Here is a 15482-nt window from a genome sequence, read left to right as displayed (position 1 = left end):
AAGGGACAACTTTGCTTCCTCCAACAAGAAGTTCACCCAGATTCTCCACAATACACTCTTTCTGAGACTTATTTGCAAAGCCTGCATAAGTCTCACAAGCCTACATACTCAGGCCTTGACTTGATGGCTTTCTCTTCAACACTAGGAATGTCCCCCTCCTCCCCCAGGTTAAGTTACACAACCCCAGCTTTATTTTTGCTCTTAGAGAATTGCCGCAGCTGCCTCACGGACAAAGTCTGTGCAGAGGAGTGTGACTTGTCAGTACATCAGGTTCTGTGCTGGGGTGCTTCAAGAAACTGCTCAGGCTTTTATTTTTAAAAACTAGGAATAAGCAGAAGTTCTTATTGAAAAAAAATCTCTTTGCTTTTGTGCTTAAGCAGCCTGAAAGCTATTCACTTGACAATTTCTTCAGCTATACCAAATTTAAATACTGCACTTGTAAACATACAAGTTGAATTTGTTTTGGAAGAAAGCTTTCCATGTGTTATTTATAAAAAGCAAGACACTTCCTACCTACAGATTTAGTCAATTATGCTATTATAAGATACACCCATTTTACATGAAAACATTAATTTATCCAGAATAATGAATATGAACTCATCACAGATAGAAAATGTAGTCCCTGTACACTAAATTACTCTTTAGGGTTAAAGAACATTTGACCCTACTTGACATTCAAAGCTGTGCAAACCCCTGTGTGTCTACATGGCTCCTCCAATGTTATCCCAGTGTCCTTCACATGAGCACCTCTTACAGTCACTAGAGGTGATGAACAAAGCACTGCACTGGCTCTCTCATCCTGTTTGTTTGCATCTGCAGACTGTTCTGGACAAGTGCTGTGCTTCATCCACACAAAGGGCCTAACAGATGACCATTTCTGGATTGTGCATCCCTTTCACCCAGTCTAATATCAGGCTGTACTGACTCACGCTCAGAGCAAACACGACACAACAATATTTAAAAGTTTTACCAACTAAAGCTCAGCTAAACACGTAATGAAGAAGGTTTGTTGGCTGCTCCCTAGCAGAAGATGATGTTTGATTGGCCATAAAAATATCTAGTAATAGACACAAACTTTTCTTGGAAGAAGTTGATTTCCCTCTTATTTCAAGTTGACGTCCTGTAGTCACAAATTAGGATTCAAATTCAATGTGCCAACCAAGCGTTAAAACAAGGCTATAAGATCAGCCCAAATTTTGTCATCCTCAGTTTTTCTGCATTACTACATTTGGATAAATTATGTATCACACAAAAGTAGTTTAACAAAACTGAAGTCCCTTCTGAGAACAGGGAAACTCCTTTCCAGTGCCATCATTATGTTCCTCTGCCATAAAACACCTCCTTCACAGTACTTTTTTTTACTAGAAAGAGATTTAAAATAGTTTAGATGACAACCATGTAAAACCAACTCCTTACACAGAGTTTGTTCCCCCTGTACTCAGCACTGGTGAGGCCACCCCTGGAGTGCTGTGTCCAGTTCTGGGCCCCTCAGTTCAGGAAGGATATTGAGGTGCTGGAGCAGGTCCAGAGAAGAGCAACAAGGCTGGTGAAGGGTCTAGAGGGTAAGTCCTGCAAGGAGAGGCTGAGGGAGCTGGGGTTGTTTAGCCTGGAGAAGAGGAGGCTCAGGGGAGACCTCATCACTCTCTACAACTCCCTGAAAGGTTGTAGCCAGGTGGGGGTCAGGCTCTTGTCCCAGGCAGCCAATGACAGGACAAGGGGACACAGCCTTAAGCTGCACCAAGGGAGGTTTAGGTTGGACATCAGGAAGAATTTCTATACAGAAAGGGTGAACAGACATCAGAAGGGGCAGCCCAGGGAGGTGGGGAAGTCATGGTCCCTGGAGGTGCTTAAGGAAAGACTGTACATGGTACTCAATGTTCTGGTCTAGTTGACACAATGGTGATCAGTCAAAGGTTGGACTCAATCTCAGAGGTCTTTTCCAATCTAATTTTTTCAGTGAAACATACTGTATCTATTCTTCTTTCTAGAGCACAGGAGCCACTGCTCTATACTTAGCAAGGAGAGGAAAGAAAAACCCCAAAACTTACTTATAACCTCAGCTACAAACTAAAGCAAGCTGAACAAAAAGTAAATCCCAAATATATTGATGTATGCAAGAGTTACAGACACAACAGAACTGACACAGATGCCAACAACCGAAGGGTTTGTTTCTGCCCACTAACCTCCTGCCAGAGGTTTGCAGTATAACTTACAGGTTGTCCTAGCATCACTTTTGCTTTAAAAGCAGGCACTAGCCACCTTGGAAGCACAGGTTAGATGTAGGCAGGTCAAAAATACTTCACTGTTATCTTGCAAAAATGTGTGGCTGTGGCACTTGAGGACATGGTTTAGTGGTGAACATGGTGGTGGTGCTGGGTTGACAGTTGGACTCAATGACCTTAGAGGTGTTTTCCACCCTTAATGATTCTATGGTTCTAAATAGGTGAAAGTCATCCACATGCTCAAGACTGAGAGCTGCAGGGGAGAAGATGAGACAGAACAAGGCTGAGACACCAGGAGCTCTAACCAGGTCACACATGGTGACCTTATGTCAGCCAGAAGTCATGACTCAAAGTACAGTTACTCCAGTTTACGAAGAGAGTTGAAGGAAGAGAGGGAGATGACTCAGGCAGCCTTGGATTCCAAGAGATTCCAAGACAAATGAAGAGGCCTGGGAACGTGACGATGACAGGTCTCTCATGGCCAAGCATGGTAAAACCTTCCTCCATGCCTCTGCCATTGCACAGAGCTGACCCTAGAGAAAGTGGCATCAGCTGCCTGGACAGCAGGAGACATCTCACATGTGGTGCACATGCTGAAGCCATGCCCATGTGACATTCCACTGCACCCCACCCCCACAAGGCATGGGAACAGGCAATGCCCTGCTTTGGGATGGTTACTCATGGCCCTTATCCCAACCTGACCTGATCCACCACTTAGCAACACATCTACAACTGCCAGCAGAAATACCTTGGCTGAGGTAGGTACCACACACCACCAGCAGCCATCCCATCATGGCTTCTCACAACTTCTGTTGATTGCCAACAGGATACTTAGCTGTCCCTTGCAGGCAAAGTATGGTCCCCAGTTGAAGAACTCAAGCATAAGCCCATCATTTACACCACAGATGTGCACAAAAGTGAACAACTGCTTAGTAGGTGTGGGACAAGCTTGAAAATGGGATGAAAATTAATAGTGATATGTCTGAGTTGAACATTAAGCAGGCTGCTTTGAATCAGGGAAACTTGAGTATCACCTCTAACAGCACTAGAACCCAGACTTATTCCATAACACCCAGAATAAAGTGGCCAAGACTGGCAGATTGCTTGCGCCATCCCTCCTTAGCAGCAGCCAGTACAACTCCGATCTCTTTCCAAAGGTAGAATAGTCATGGATGAGACAGGTTCAAGACCATGTACTCAGCTACTATTGCAATTTAAAATACATCTCCAGAGTGACATGTCACAGTAACTCTAGTGAGGCTGGTTTTTAGCTCCCGATGAGTCTGCCCATAAACCTCTGAGGGTCAAAACAACCTTCAGTATTAAAAGTTTTCAAAAATAATTCAGCCAATTTCAAAATACAAAAGTCCAAATGTTCACAGACTCCTACCCAGCTTCCCCCCATAGTGCTGCTATTGCTGTATTTAAGGCCAAAGGCAGCCAAGCTCCTTCCACACAAATCAAAGACTGTAACCAGCAGGAAAAAAAAATCAGTTAAATTTCACAGAAAGCATATTAGTCAAATTTTGAAGCACATAAGCTTTCAGTTTTCTGGCAGAGACTGAGAAATGGAAATCATTCCATATGTTGGTCTCAAAACTTTCATTTTTATATGCTCCAATGGAGATAAGACAGCAATATAAAATGCTTAGTTTCATTTGGAAGTACTTAAAAAAAAAGGTGACAATAGGTCCTCTATAGAGAATTGTTTAAACATGACTATGGCTGTGTCAAGAAACAGCCACTTGATACTCAGAGAATTATACGAGAGAAGAAACGTTACCATCACACACTGAACTTGAACACTATGTTGTCAATAAGAGTTGTGCCTCAATGTCTTTTTTGCTTAGCATTTTGAGTAACATGGACTCAGCAATAAAAAATGAGGTTAGGCAGAGATCCCACTGAAGTGGCAACATCATTAAGAACAAACAAGGCCTTTTCTTTCCACCTTAACGAAAAAATGCCATGCACCTTCCTCTCAAGCATTTGGGTAGGGGCATTTTGTTACCACATGAATGACAAAATAGAAGGGATTTAGGTAATAGCTACAAGATACTTAAAAGGTACAGAAGAGACCGTGAACCTCTCAAGTTATACTGCCTAATGCACCACTGAAAAGCATTCAGCTACTAAGTGTGGGTACAGTTACTGTTCTGCAGAGAAGTAACTGGGAACACAGATGAAATTCAGTTTTCCTCAATACATCATAAGAAGCCCATTCTTTTAATAAAGGTGAGTGCTTTTACAGATAGTTATTCTAGCCAAGATAAGCAAACACTTGCACACCAGTGTGGTTTACATCCATGAATAAGGGGCCTTTACGAGCAGACTTTATGCAAGAACAAATGCGTATTCACAGAACGTATTGTAAGTCAAAACTACTCCATTGCATGGCTTTTGTTTTGACAAGGCCAAAGAGGGTGCTGCAAAAGAGAATATTATTTCAGCCTTTGCCTAGGTCTGACAGCAAAAGGCTTCTAGCTGCAGAGGTGTCTAAGGATTAATTTAGAACCAAAGAACTTTTGCACAATGAACAAGAGTCTATCACTCAAAAATTGACCCAAGTGGCACAACTGGTTAAACACTGGTCCTTGCACTGTTTCAATACTCTGGCAGAGAGTTTTGCATCTCAACCCCTCCAAATATTTTGCTACAACGAACATTAAAACATATGTTTTAAATACTTGACTAGGATACATAACTTGGGGAAGAGTCACACAGCAATTGCAAACGTCCTTACTGCTACTGACTTAGGTTCCTCACGCAAAAACTGTTTAGCCAAACTTTTAAACTACCTGCATAATTTTAAGACAACAAAATAGACCAAAAGGAACATATTATGTCATGCTTTCAGTACTAAAACCTTAAGGAGTAAGACACAGCCTGTCTGCCAGGCAACCTTCTCTTTGGTAATCACAAATACTATGAAACCTCAACGTGTCACCCACTTAAAGTTCAGTCCCTTTATGTTGTCATTGTTCTCCAGGTAAAAGCCTCAGCTTAAAACAAACATCCAGGAATCTTGAGGTCACATTTGTTCAAGTCAAGCAAGATTCCAAAATATCCTAGACGCATCCTAATTCAGTAGTTCTCATTTACCTCCTATTTGTAAGCCACTTTGGGCAAGTATTTATGCATTTTAAATATTTCAGAAAGCGTGGAGATAGGCAATCAATCAATTCGGGTAATCTTGGCTACTAGTGCTTCGGGGAGGGTACACAATGCCAAAGTTATTACTGTCAAACTGGCATGGTGAGATGAGACATTCTCAGCAAGTCACTACCACAAAAACTTAGCAAGATTAACTGCAATTCCTCTAACTCATAATGCTGAATAAAAACAGTAAGGCTTTAAAAATGAAGCAGCATTCTGGAAATAGCTAGCTAATTTTGTGCACATGCATGTGCGTTTGCACACATCTGATCACGTGCAGACCAAATTACAAGAGGGCCTGCTGTATTATGAGTCACACAACCTCTAGTTCATCCACACCGCAGGCCACCTGTAACTGCAACACTTTCAACTTGAACTCAGTTACATTTACGCTCAACGTAAAACCTCCACCATTTAGCCCATACTATTCATTACCTTGAACACCGGATGAACCTGCCATGAACTACACAACCAAACGGCACACCAAAGATCAGAGTCAAGGTTCTGCAAGAGTTTTTTTTTTCCAGCATTCCCTACCCTCTAGACACAAAGTGAGTATTGTGCAGTAGACCTAAAATGCTATTATACAGAAGATACCTATGTGAATATATCACCATGTAAACAGCGGGCAGTCTAAGAGTGACTTCAGAAACAGTGAGGCAAAAACACGTTTGAGTTTTTGAAAAGTTACAGATGTGTCCAACCCTCAGACACTGGCATAACATCATTGCACTACTTGATCTAAAGGATTAAAAAAAGAGAAATACATACCCCCCTCACTCTTCTAACACTATAGAGTCAAACACTTCCACTAATTCCTGTAATATGAACCACATCTAAAGCTACATACTTTTAGTTACTATTGCTTCAAAAGACAGGCAAGAAGTTTCAAGAGGCACAGTTCCTTGCATTGTTACCTAAGGAAAAAAAAGTCAAGTTCCTTTTTACCTTATCCAAGGACCACTCTGTACAAAAATTAAGCAAACCAAGTGCTCACTCTATCCACATGGACAGCTTTCCATTTTATTCTAATGGCAGAGCTGGGCTGTGCTACAGTTCACCTCTTTCCATACAACAGGACCTAACTGCACATGATCTCATGCGTTCAGGCAGTATCAGAAGTGCAAACCACTAGCTGAGCTTCTCAGCACACACAGTAATCCTACCAGATCAGAGGAGCCCTAGGGAAAAGACTGGGAGCTGCCCACCAAAACAACCTTGCCCATTTCCTCCTGAGGATGCACTGATGTCCAAAACACATTACAGGATGGACAAGCTGTCTGTGCAGACCACAGGTGTAGCCATCCAAAGAATTATACGGAACAGCAGAGTGAGGGACTATCAGGTATTGCCCAGGCCCAAGAGTCTGAGGTCATAACTGTGCTTATGATCCATGAATCAACACCAGAAGTTTTTTGCCTCCCTGGCTGCAGGCAGCTGAGAGGCTCCTCAGCTTTGGAGACAGCCTGCTCTGAACTGGAGCTCTACGGAGCAGGGCTCTATCTGCCCGCAATTCCGTGTGCCTTTGCTGCATCAAACCACTGCTTATTACCATCAATGACACCTAAAGGCAACAAAAATAGGAGACCAAGTACTCAGAGAGAAACCCTGTAGCACCTTGCAATACAGAGGCCTGCAGAAAGCAGCTCTTGTGCTCAGAGTACCACACGTTTTTCCCTGGAATCAAGTAAATTTTTGTGGAGTTAAATGTTCTACAAGTTATACAATTATATAAGTGCTTAGGAAACTTTTATTTGCTTAATTTTCAGCTTTCTGAGAAGTAGACTATAATACCAAACTTTTAAACATGGTGTTCATTCTTGCCATTAGTTATCTGTAAGTTCTCTATTTCCTGCTCTGAAATATTAACAAATACTGCAAATCACTTTGCAATCAAATCACTTGGAAGAAGCTGAGATCCAACAATACAGAACTCCATATAGCATAGGGTTAATGAGTAACAAAAAGCAAGGATAACAATGCCTTGACAAGTATTTAGCCCCCAAATTGCCTGACAAAACCAATCATAATGCTTGGTGTTTTTTTCCCCTTCCAACTTATGTGTCAAGGCTTGTTCCTTCAAGCAGGAAAAATACTTTATGAAAAGAACTGCCTTAAGAACTATCAAATAGTAACTTTAACAATGTAGTTAATTTTTCTCATTTCATTTCATGCTAGGTGTATTAATTCTAATTTACCCAGCCTGAATCACCTCTGAAGGAGCTTTTAATATTGACTTTTGCTCTACATTAAACATGCTTCTTGACACAGTGTGCTTGGTCAAACTGTGCTTCTGGATAGTGCTATATGCTCAATAAGGAAGTTTCTATTTGTATAATTTCTCACTTGTACCTCCACTGAAACACTGGCTCCCAGCACAAGAATACCATCCAACTAAAAAAAATTAGAAGAACTGCCTTTTTTAAAAAACAATCAAACACTGTGGTGCTAAGGTGCAATGGCACCAAACATTCAGGACCTTGAGTAAGCCATCAGGAGACACTTTCTAATAGTCCTGCAAGTGTTCTGAAAACACCACTCGATCAAGGCATTGGGCAGAGGTTCATCAGCCTCCAGGCTCTGAAAGCTCAAGCATCAAAGAAAGACACTGGATTTCAAGACAGAGATATGAACTGTCACCTGAGATGGTGAAGGTTTCACCACACACAGCCCTTAGCCACTGAGATCTATCCCAACTCACACCCATCATCACCAGACTACAGCGTAACCACCTTCGTTGCTGTGGTCCCCATTTAAGTATCAGCCAAAATTAAGGATGAAGAAGTTCTCCTGCCACATAGCAAAGGACCCTATCAGATGAACAGAAGATGACTATGGCATTAAGGTGGAATCACACCTAGCTCTGCAGATGGCGGCACAATCTGGTTCTCTGCTGCTCAGGCACTGCCTGCAAAACCATAACACATTCCAATCACTTCCAGAGCAATTCAGAACTATTACATAGGCCAGTGGATTCTGATCTAAAGACCTGTATTATCCCAGCTGACCTAAGAAAGAAGTGTCACCACTTCTGACCTGAACACAAAGCATTTCATTCTGAGAAAAATATTGCTTTTCTCACTCAAAAAACCTCAGTAACTGAATTAGATGTGAGCAACACCTTAGACACACAAGGTCTACCTGCATTTTACCCTTAAACTCTGTGAATGAGTCCGGGACCAAAAATCAAGTTCATCTATTGCAGTCAAGTGCCTGTAGCCCAACACAACTGATTCTGCCAGAACTTTAGTCAAACGCAATTTCTTCCTGACAGCAACTGAGGGACAGACATTGGCTCTTAACTCCTTTGTAGGATTTAACATCACTGCCCCTGAGCTATTTCTGCCTTGCCAGTGAGGAATGAGAAGTAACCAGTGCATGGAACAGCTCGACTCCTTCCTGAAGGATGGTAATGTGGAACCTAAACAAAGCATTGCCCAGAACATTAGAAACTATTGAGTATGACTGGGAATACAGTAACTAGGTAAGACAAAAGTTGATATAATCTCCATTGCAGATGTCCAACTTCAGCTGATCACACAGAGGAGGGGGAGGCTGCTGGATCATCCCTTGCTGGTACAAGATGCTCTTCACACTGTTGTTGCTCCTGGAGGCTGCTGCCCTTTCCATCTAGCTGGCAATCCTAAACTCTGAAGCACTGCAGCAGACTGAGCACGGTATACTAGCTGAAAAAATATGCTTAGATGCTGTGCCTGAATTTTTAAGAAGTTCCCAACTTTATTACAGGCAGCATGTTGATAACCTACCATTTAAACAAACATTCAGGGGGACTTGTTTTCTGCTTCAGTTTATCAAATGCTAGAGTTACAGGATTTGCAACTGAAACCAGAGTCTGTTCAAATGTTGAACCAGCTTTAGACAGCAGTAGCTCCTGTCAAGGAGGTGCAGAGAGAGCACTTTCCTCCTTTCAGTTTATTCAGCTATTCCAACAACCCAGAGAGAAAGGTTGTATTTCCCCAAGACGCCAAAATCTGATGTTAACAGCTCCAAGATTTCCACAGGCACAAATCATGCATCTGTATTCCTTATCAACAATCATTAACACTTTCTTTATTAAGGTCACTTTAAACACAGGTTTTCCTCAAAATATTTATACTGTAGCTTAAATAGAAGCCTTTGTTCTTCCCCTCCGGTTCCTACCCTTAAACCACACTTCAAGTGGAAGACAGTTCCCAAACTCTAATTGCCACAAAGCTGAAAAAAAGCTACATCCTGTAATTGCACATTTCTAATCCTGCTTACCTAGCCTTAGTAAACTAAAAATACAAAACAAGATGAAGCTGGATATTTCATCACGTCAAGAAATGCAAGAAATGAAACAGATGCAAGGTGAGCGCTACTTCAGAGCAGCATATACTATCAATACATCATTGAAGTCACTCATCAAATAAAGTTTGGGTATTAATCTGATCTCTGAATGACTTCATAAGCCACGTCTTATGCATCTGAAGGCCTAATATAAAGAGAGCCATGAACATCACTTCTCCCTAGGGACAGAATGAAGGTCCAAGACCACTTTTTCAGTGGCTCAGAAGTCAGAATACATAAGCGAAGATCAGACACTACAAAAACCCACCCCACAGAGCTACTCTTGGAGGCAGGATGAGAGAAACAACACACAAGAGACTTCAGCCATGCTACTTAAAGGGAATACTGCTGCTCTGGAGGGGTGGAGGCACCACCAGACCTCAGCCTCCCACTCTCAAAATAAGTATCACAGGACTGGTGAAAAGAATTTAGAAGAAAGGCACGACAGTTCAAGGACATCAAATACTCCAAAGGACAGCACAGTCATGATACTGAGGTAAGGCAACTGGAAACCTTGCCTAAATCTATACTTGTTAACACACATCCCCAAATTATTTCACAGGCTGCTTCAGGTTCTCTCCAGGAACAACTGCAAACGCACACTCCAGAGAGTTCCCCAACCAAGCAAACATATTTTGATCCGTTACGATTTCTTTGAAAAAAAAATGGATGAGTAATTTAAGTGCAGGAAGAGGTCACGAGACCATTCGGATGTGAAGATGACACTGTTACCAACCAACGACTGGAGCGACTTCCTGAATAAGTAATAATGGAGGTGACTCTAAGAATACACCTATCACACCTACATGAGTAAGCCAGCCAACTCACTACAAAAGGCAAGCCTTGTGCCAAAGCCTTCCCTTCCTCCCAAACAATGAGGCCAAACTGAACGTGACTCAAATCTATTATTCCCCAAGCTACAGGTTATTTTGGTTTTGTGGAACAAAGCTTTTAAACCTTGACCTGGAGAGGCCAAGAGGCACCAAAGGTACACGTTAGTCAAGCGAAGACACCATCCAAAATTTTCTTCAGTTTGACAGAAGCCAAAGGGCATGGAATAAGAGATGCAGGAGCCACAACTAAAACAGTTAACTGCTGAGAGAAGCAAGCTGGTGGGGACAATATTTTGCAGAGACCAAGCAGACATCAAGTACACAGAAGTGCGCCTGATACAGCATATCTTCTGCACACTCTAAGGTCTTCCAATTGCTTGTTCTAAGAAAAAAAGTGCAACTCCTCCTTCTCCAGTTGTTTTGATAATTTAAGTCTGCTCCCTTCAGTTCTTTTCTGGGATAGCTGTGCCAGATTTTTTACTTGCTGTATGTACAAGAGTGGAAATAACAACCACAAAAGTTTTTTTTGTATTAACAGGAAGGCTGAGAGAGGAATTGAAAGCATTTATCTGCCTTCACCCAATACGTGTTGCTGCAGCCCTTTGAAGGCTGCCTTCTGAAAGTTTGGAGAGGAAGAAAACAGGAGTAGAAAAAATAATCATGTAAAACAGCCCTGAAACCCATGAAGTTCTGAGGAAAACACAGCCTTTATCCTGAATTAGCCATCGATGAGTGAAACTATCGAGGGATGGCTGGAATGTCCCTTCCTTTGAAATAAATATCATCATAGAACTGTAGAATGGTTTGGCTTGGAAGGAATCTTAAGGATCACTCGGTTCCAAACCCTTGCCATGGGCAGGGACACCTTCCACTAGACCAAGTTGCTCAGATCCCCATCCAACCTGGCCTTGAACACTTCCAGAGATGGGCCATCCACAACTTCTCTGGGCAACCTGTGCTAAGGCCTCCCCATCCTCAGAGCAAAGAATTTTTTCCTAACTCTCTTTCTGTTTGAAGCCATTACACATTGTCCTATTGCTCCATATTCTTTTTAATAGTCTTGCCCCATCCTTCCTGTGAGTTCCCATCAGATCCTGGAAGGATATGGAAACACGGAACAGATGATCTCCAGAGGTCCCTTCCAACCGCCACAGCCCTGTGCTTCTGTGACATACACACAGACCAGAGCCACGGGGGCACCCTGGGGCGGGAGGGGCGAACTCTCGCCCTTCCCTGAGGTCCCGCAGGAGGCTCTTTGGGGCTAAAAGAGCAGATTCCCAGCGCGGCAGCGGCCGAGGCGCGGCCCCCCCGCCTTGCCCAGGCCGAGCCCGAGCCCCCTCCCGCAGGCCCGGCCCCGGCCCGGCCCCACCGCGCGGCCCGGGGGGCGGGGGGAAGGCCCTACCTTGAAGTACCCGCCCTCGTACAGCGTGTTGGGGGGCCCGAAGATCGCCACCTCCCAGTTGTAGAGGTCGGACTCGTCGACCAGGGTGATGCGGAAGCCCTCGACCGGCTCCTCCTGCAGCGACTTCAGCTCCAGCATCAGCGCCTTCTGCGAGCTGCTCATCTGCTGCTGGGCCATGGCGCGGCGCGGCCCCCGCCGCGGCCGCCCCGCGGGTGCCGGTGCCGGTGCCTCTGTTCCCGGTGCTCCCGGAGGTGCCGGAGCCGCCCCCGCCCCTCCCCGCGCTGACGGACCCGCCGCCGCCACTTCCTTTTGTGACGGCGCCGCTCGCGCTGACCTCAGCGCGCCGCGCCGGACACGCCCCCGCCGCGCGCGGGACACGCCCCCGCCGCCTCGTTGGACACGCCCCCGTCGCCCCGTTGGACACGCCCCCCACACCGCCGCCGCGCGCCGCCGCGCGCCACGCCCCTCCCTCCCCCCCTCCCCACCTTTCGCCGCGTGCGCTTAAAGGGGCCGCGACACCCCCCGCCCCCCCCTCACCAGCGCAGGAGAGAGCCCTCACCGGGGAGGGGGAGTCACAGAATCACAGAGTCTCTTGGGTTGGAAAAGACGTCCGGGATCGTCCAACACGTGACCGATCCACCACCACGTCAACCACAGCTTGGCACTGAGTGCCATGTCCAGGCTTTCCTTGAACACCCTCCAGGGACGGTGACTGCACCCTGCCCGGGCAGGGCAGCCCTTTCCAGTGTCTGATCACCCTTTTGGTGGAGAAGTTCCTCCCCGTGTCCTACCTAAGCCTCCCCTGGCGCAGCTTGAAACCATAAAAAAAGACATTAAGCTGTTAGAGAGCGACCACAGAGGTGGTGAAGGGTCTGGAGGGGAAGCCGTGTGAGGAGCGGCTGAGGGCACTTGGTGTGTTCACCCTGGAGAAGAGGACACTGAGAGGAGACCTCACTGCAGTTACAACTTCCTTGTGAGGGGAAGAGGAGGAGCGGGTACTGATCTCTTCACTCTTGTAACCAGTGACAGAACCCGAGGAAATGGCATGAAGCTGAGTCAGGGGAGGTTTAAGTTGGATATCAGGAAAAAGTGTTTCACCCAGAGAGTGGCTGGGCAGTGGAACAGGCTCCCCAGGGAAGTGGTCACAGCACCAATCCTGACAGAGTTCAGGAAACATTTGGACAATGCTCTCAGGTACTTGGTGGGATTCTTGGGGTGTCCTGTGCAGGGCCAGGAGTTGGACACACTGATCTTGATGGTTCCCTTCTAACTCAGCATATTCTATGATTTTATGAGTTCATGTCCTCTCATCCTGTCACTGGTTGCCTGGGAGAAGAGCTCAACCCCCACCTGGCTACAACCTCCTTTCAGGTCATAGAGAGCGGTAGGGTCCCCCTGGAGCCTCCTCTTCTCCAGACTAAACACTCCCAGCTCCCACAGCCACTCCTCATAGGACATGCACTCCAGAGCCTTCACCAACATATTCATTGCCCTTCTCTGGACCTGCTCCAGCACCTCAATGTCCTTATGAATGGAGGAGCCCAGAACTGGTGTGGCCTCACCAGCGCCCAGTACAGGGGAAGAATCATTTCCCTGGTCCTGCTGCCACACTATTGCTGATACAGCCTTCTTGCCCACCTGGACACACTGCTGGCTCATGTTGACCAGCACCCCCAGGTCCTTTCCCACTGGGCATCTTTCCAGTCCCACTACCCCCAGCCTGGAGCACTGTGGGGAGTTGTTGTGATCCAAGTGCAGGACCCGGCACTTAGCCTTGTTGAACTTCATACAGTTGGTCTTGGCCCATCAGTCCAGCCTGTTCACATAGTCACAGATTGGGGGTGAGTACAGCGGGGTGTGGTTGGCCCACTGACAGGCACCCATGATCATAAGCCAGCTGTTTTTGTACAGAGGATGGTTTTTGAGGAGTGAATTTGCATGACCAAGGGTCCCCTAAAAATCCTGCAGCATCCCCCCAGGAGCAATAGGACACCAACAGGCAGCTAGCACCCCCTCACAAAGCATGTGTTGTTTTCACATTCTCCATGGACATGCAACATGGTCACACCAGAACATGCTGTTTTGAGACTTCCTCCCATTCCCCAGCTGGGTTAAGGGTGAAAAATGATTGCAAAGATGTTGAGGTATATCAACCAGTGAACATGAACCTGTTCCTTAGCAAGTCTTTAACGAATAACATAAATAATATTCATTGTAAAAATAAAGAAAGAAAAATAACAGTGATTGTCCAGGAGGAGGACAGCCCATTTGTGCTTGGCATTTCTTTAATCCTTCTGCACATGGCAGGGCTTAGGCCACCTCACAGAGGCACCTGCTCCTTGGACAAACAGGTTGGATGATGTGTCCTAACATCCCTATAGCATTACATAGCTTTAACCTTCTTCATTGCCCCCATCACCTCTCATGTTTCTCATGCTTTCCCATCCTGATGACAACCCTGTGGGCAAGGATGACCATTGGATCAATCTCCTGCATTTTTCAGAGCCATGGACCTTCCCAAGGGCATGGGACTGACAGTGAGGGCCGCCTGCATTGGTGAGAGATCATGCAGCTGGGCCAGTTTGGAAGTCTCTACTTGGCACTTGGCAGCCATGACTCTGGCTCCTTCTCCATACCTTGGCCCAGAGTGGAGAGCAGGAGGCAGATGTTTTTCCCAAAGTACCAGCTGCTACCAGGACAAATTTGCTGTTGCCCAATGACAAGCACGGCATCTTCCCCCTTGTTCCTGTGGCTGCTCTTCTTGTCTTTCTCCTGCCTCTTGAGCTTTACCCCATTCCCCTCTCCAAAGATGCTCCAGCACTGGCAGTGGTACCCGGTCCCGGGCTTGTGACTGCCTCCAGGCTGTAAAGTACTCCAGCCCTTGCAAAATCCCTTCTCGCTCTGGAAAATATTCTTGTGGAGACTGGCATTGCTTTTCTCATGAGCTGAGACAAGCTCTTGCTCAGTACCATAGGGGTAATATGGATAAACATCCCTTGTCCATTCACAGCTTGCCTGGCTACGCTGAAAAAAAATGTGTGTTCCCCTACATCTGCCTCCCTGCAGGCAAAGGTAAGCCACTGTTTCTCATTCTTTACCACCTTGGAGTGAGCTCAGATTTACAGAAAGCTGCTTAATTCAGCTCTCACATCCTCAGATGGGGGCTGGAGGGCTAGGACATGAAACGCTGTTTGTCATAGAAGCTTCTTGGTGGCTGGGAAGTACCATGCTGGGTGTGTTTTCTGGTGCAAGTTCAGTCCCATGTTCTTTTTATTTATGACAATAGAATAGAATAGGAAAGAATGGACCATTTCTGTTGAAAGAGACCTACAACTGCCTGACCAATTCATACAATAGAATCATAGAATCATAGAATCAGCCAGGTTAGAAAGGACCTCTGAGATCATCAAGTCCAGCCCTTGATCCATGATTGCTGTGGTTGCTAGACCATGGCACTAAGTGCCACATCCAGTCTCATCTTAAAAACCTCCAGGGATGAAGAATTCACCACTTCCTTGGGCAGCCCATTCCAATGCCTGA

The 15482-nt window shown here is 45.5% G+C and overlaps 1 protein-coding gene across 1 annotated transcript in view; it reads right to left on the bottom strand.

The window, feature by feature from the left end:
• Nucleotides 1-12273, bottom strand: part of UBE2R2 (ubiquitin conjugating enzyme E2 R2) — a 50877-nt gene extending 38604 nt beyond the window's left edge. The window contains exon 1 of the mRNA XM_027671079.1: nucleotides 11943-12273. Coding sequence (XP_027526880.1) covers nucleotides 11943-12119 — 177 coding nt within the window. The 5' untranslated portion in view covers nucleotides 12120-12273. The remainder of the gene's footprint in view (nucleotides 1-11942) is intronic.
• Between the last annotated feature and the right edge of the window lie 3209 nt (nucleotides 12274-15482).

This window comes from Neopelma chrysocephalum, unplaced genomic scaffold (genome assembly GCF_003984885.1).
Source record: "Neopelma chrysocephalum unplaced genomic scaffold, ASM398488v2 Primary Assembly neopelma1_97027, whole genome shotgun sequence".
Taxonomy (NCBI): domain Eukaryota; kingdom Metazoa; phylum Chordata; class Aves; order Passeriformes; family Pipridae; genus Neopelma; species Neopelma chrysocephalum.
The sequence above is the reverse complement of the archived record's forward strand: the minus strand, read 5'-3'. Positions and strand labels throughout refer to the sequence as shown.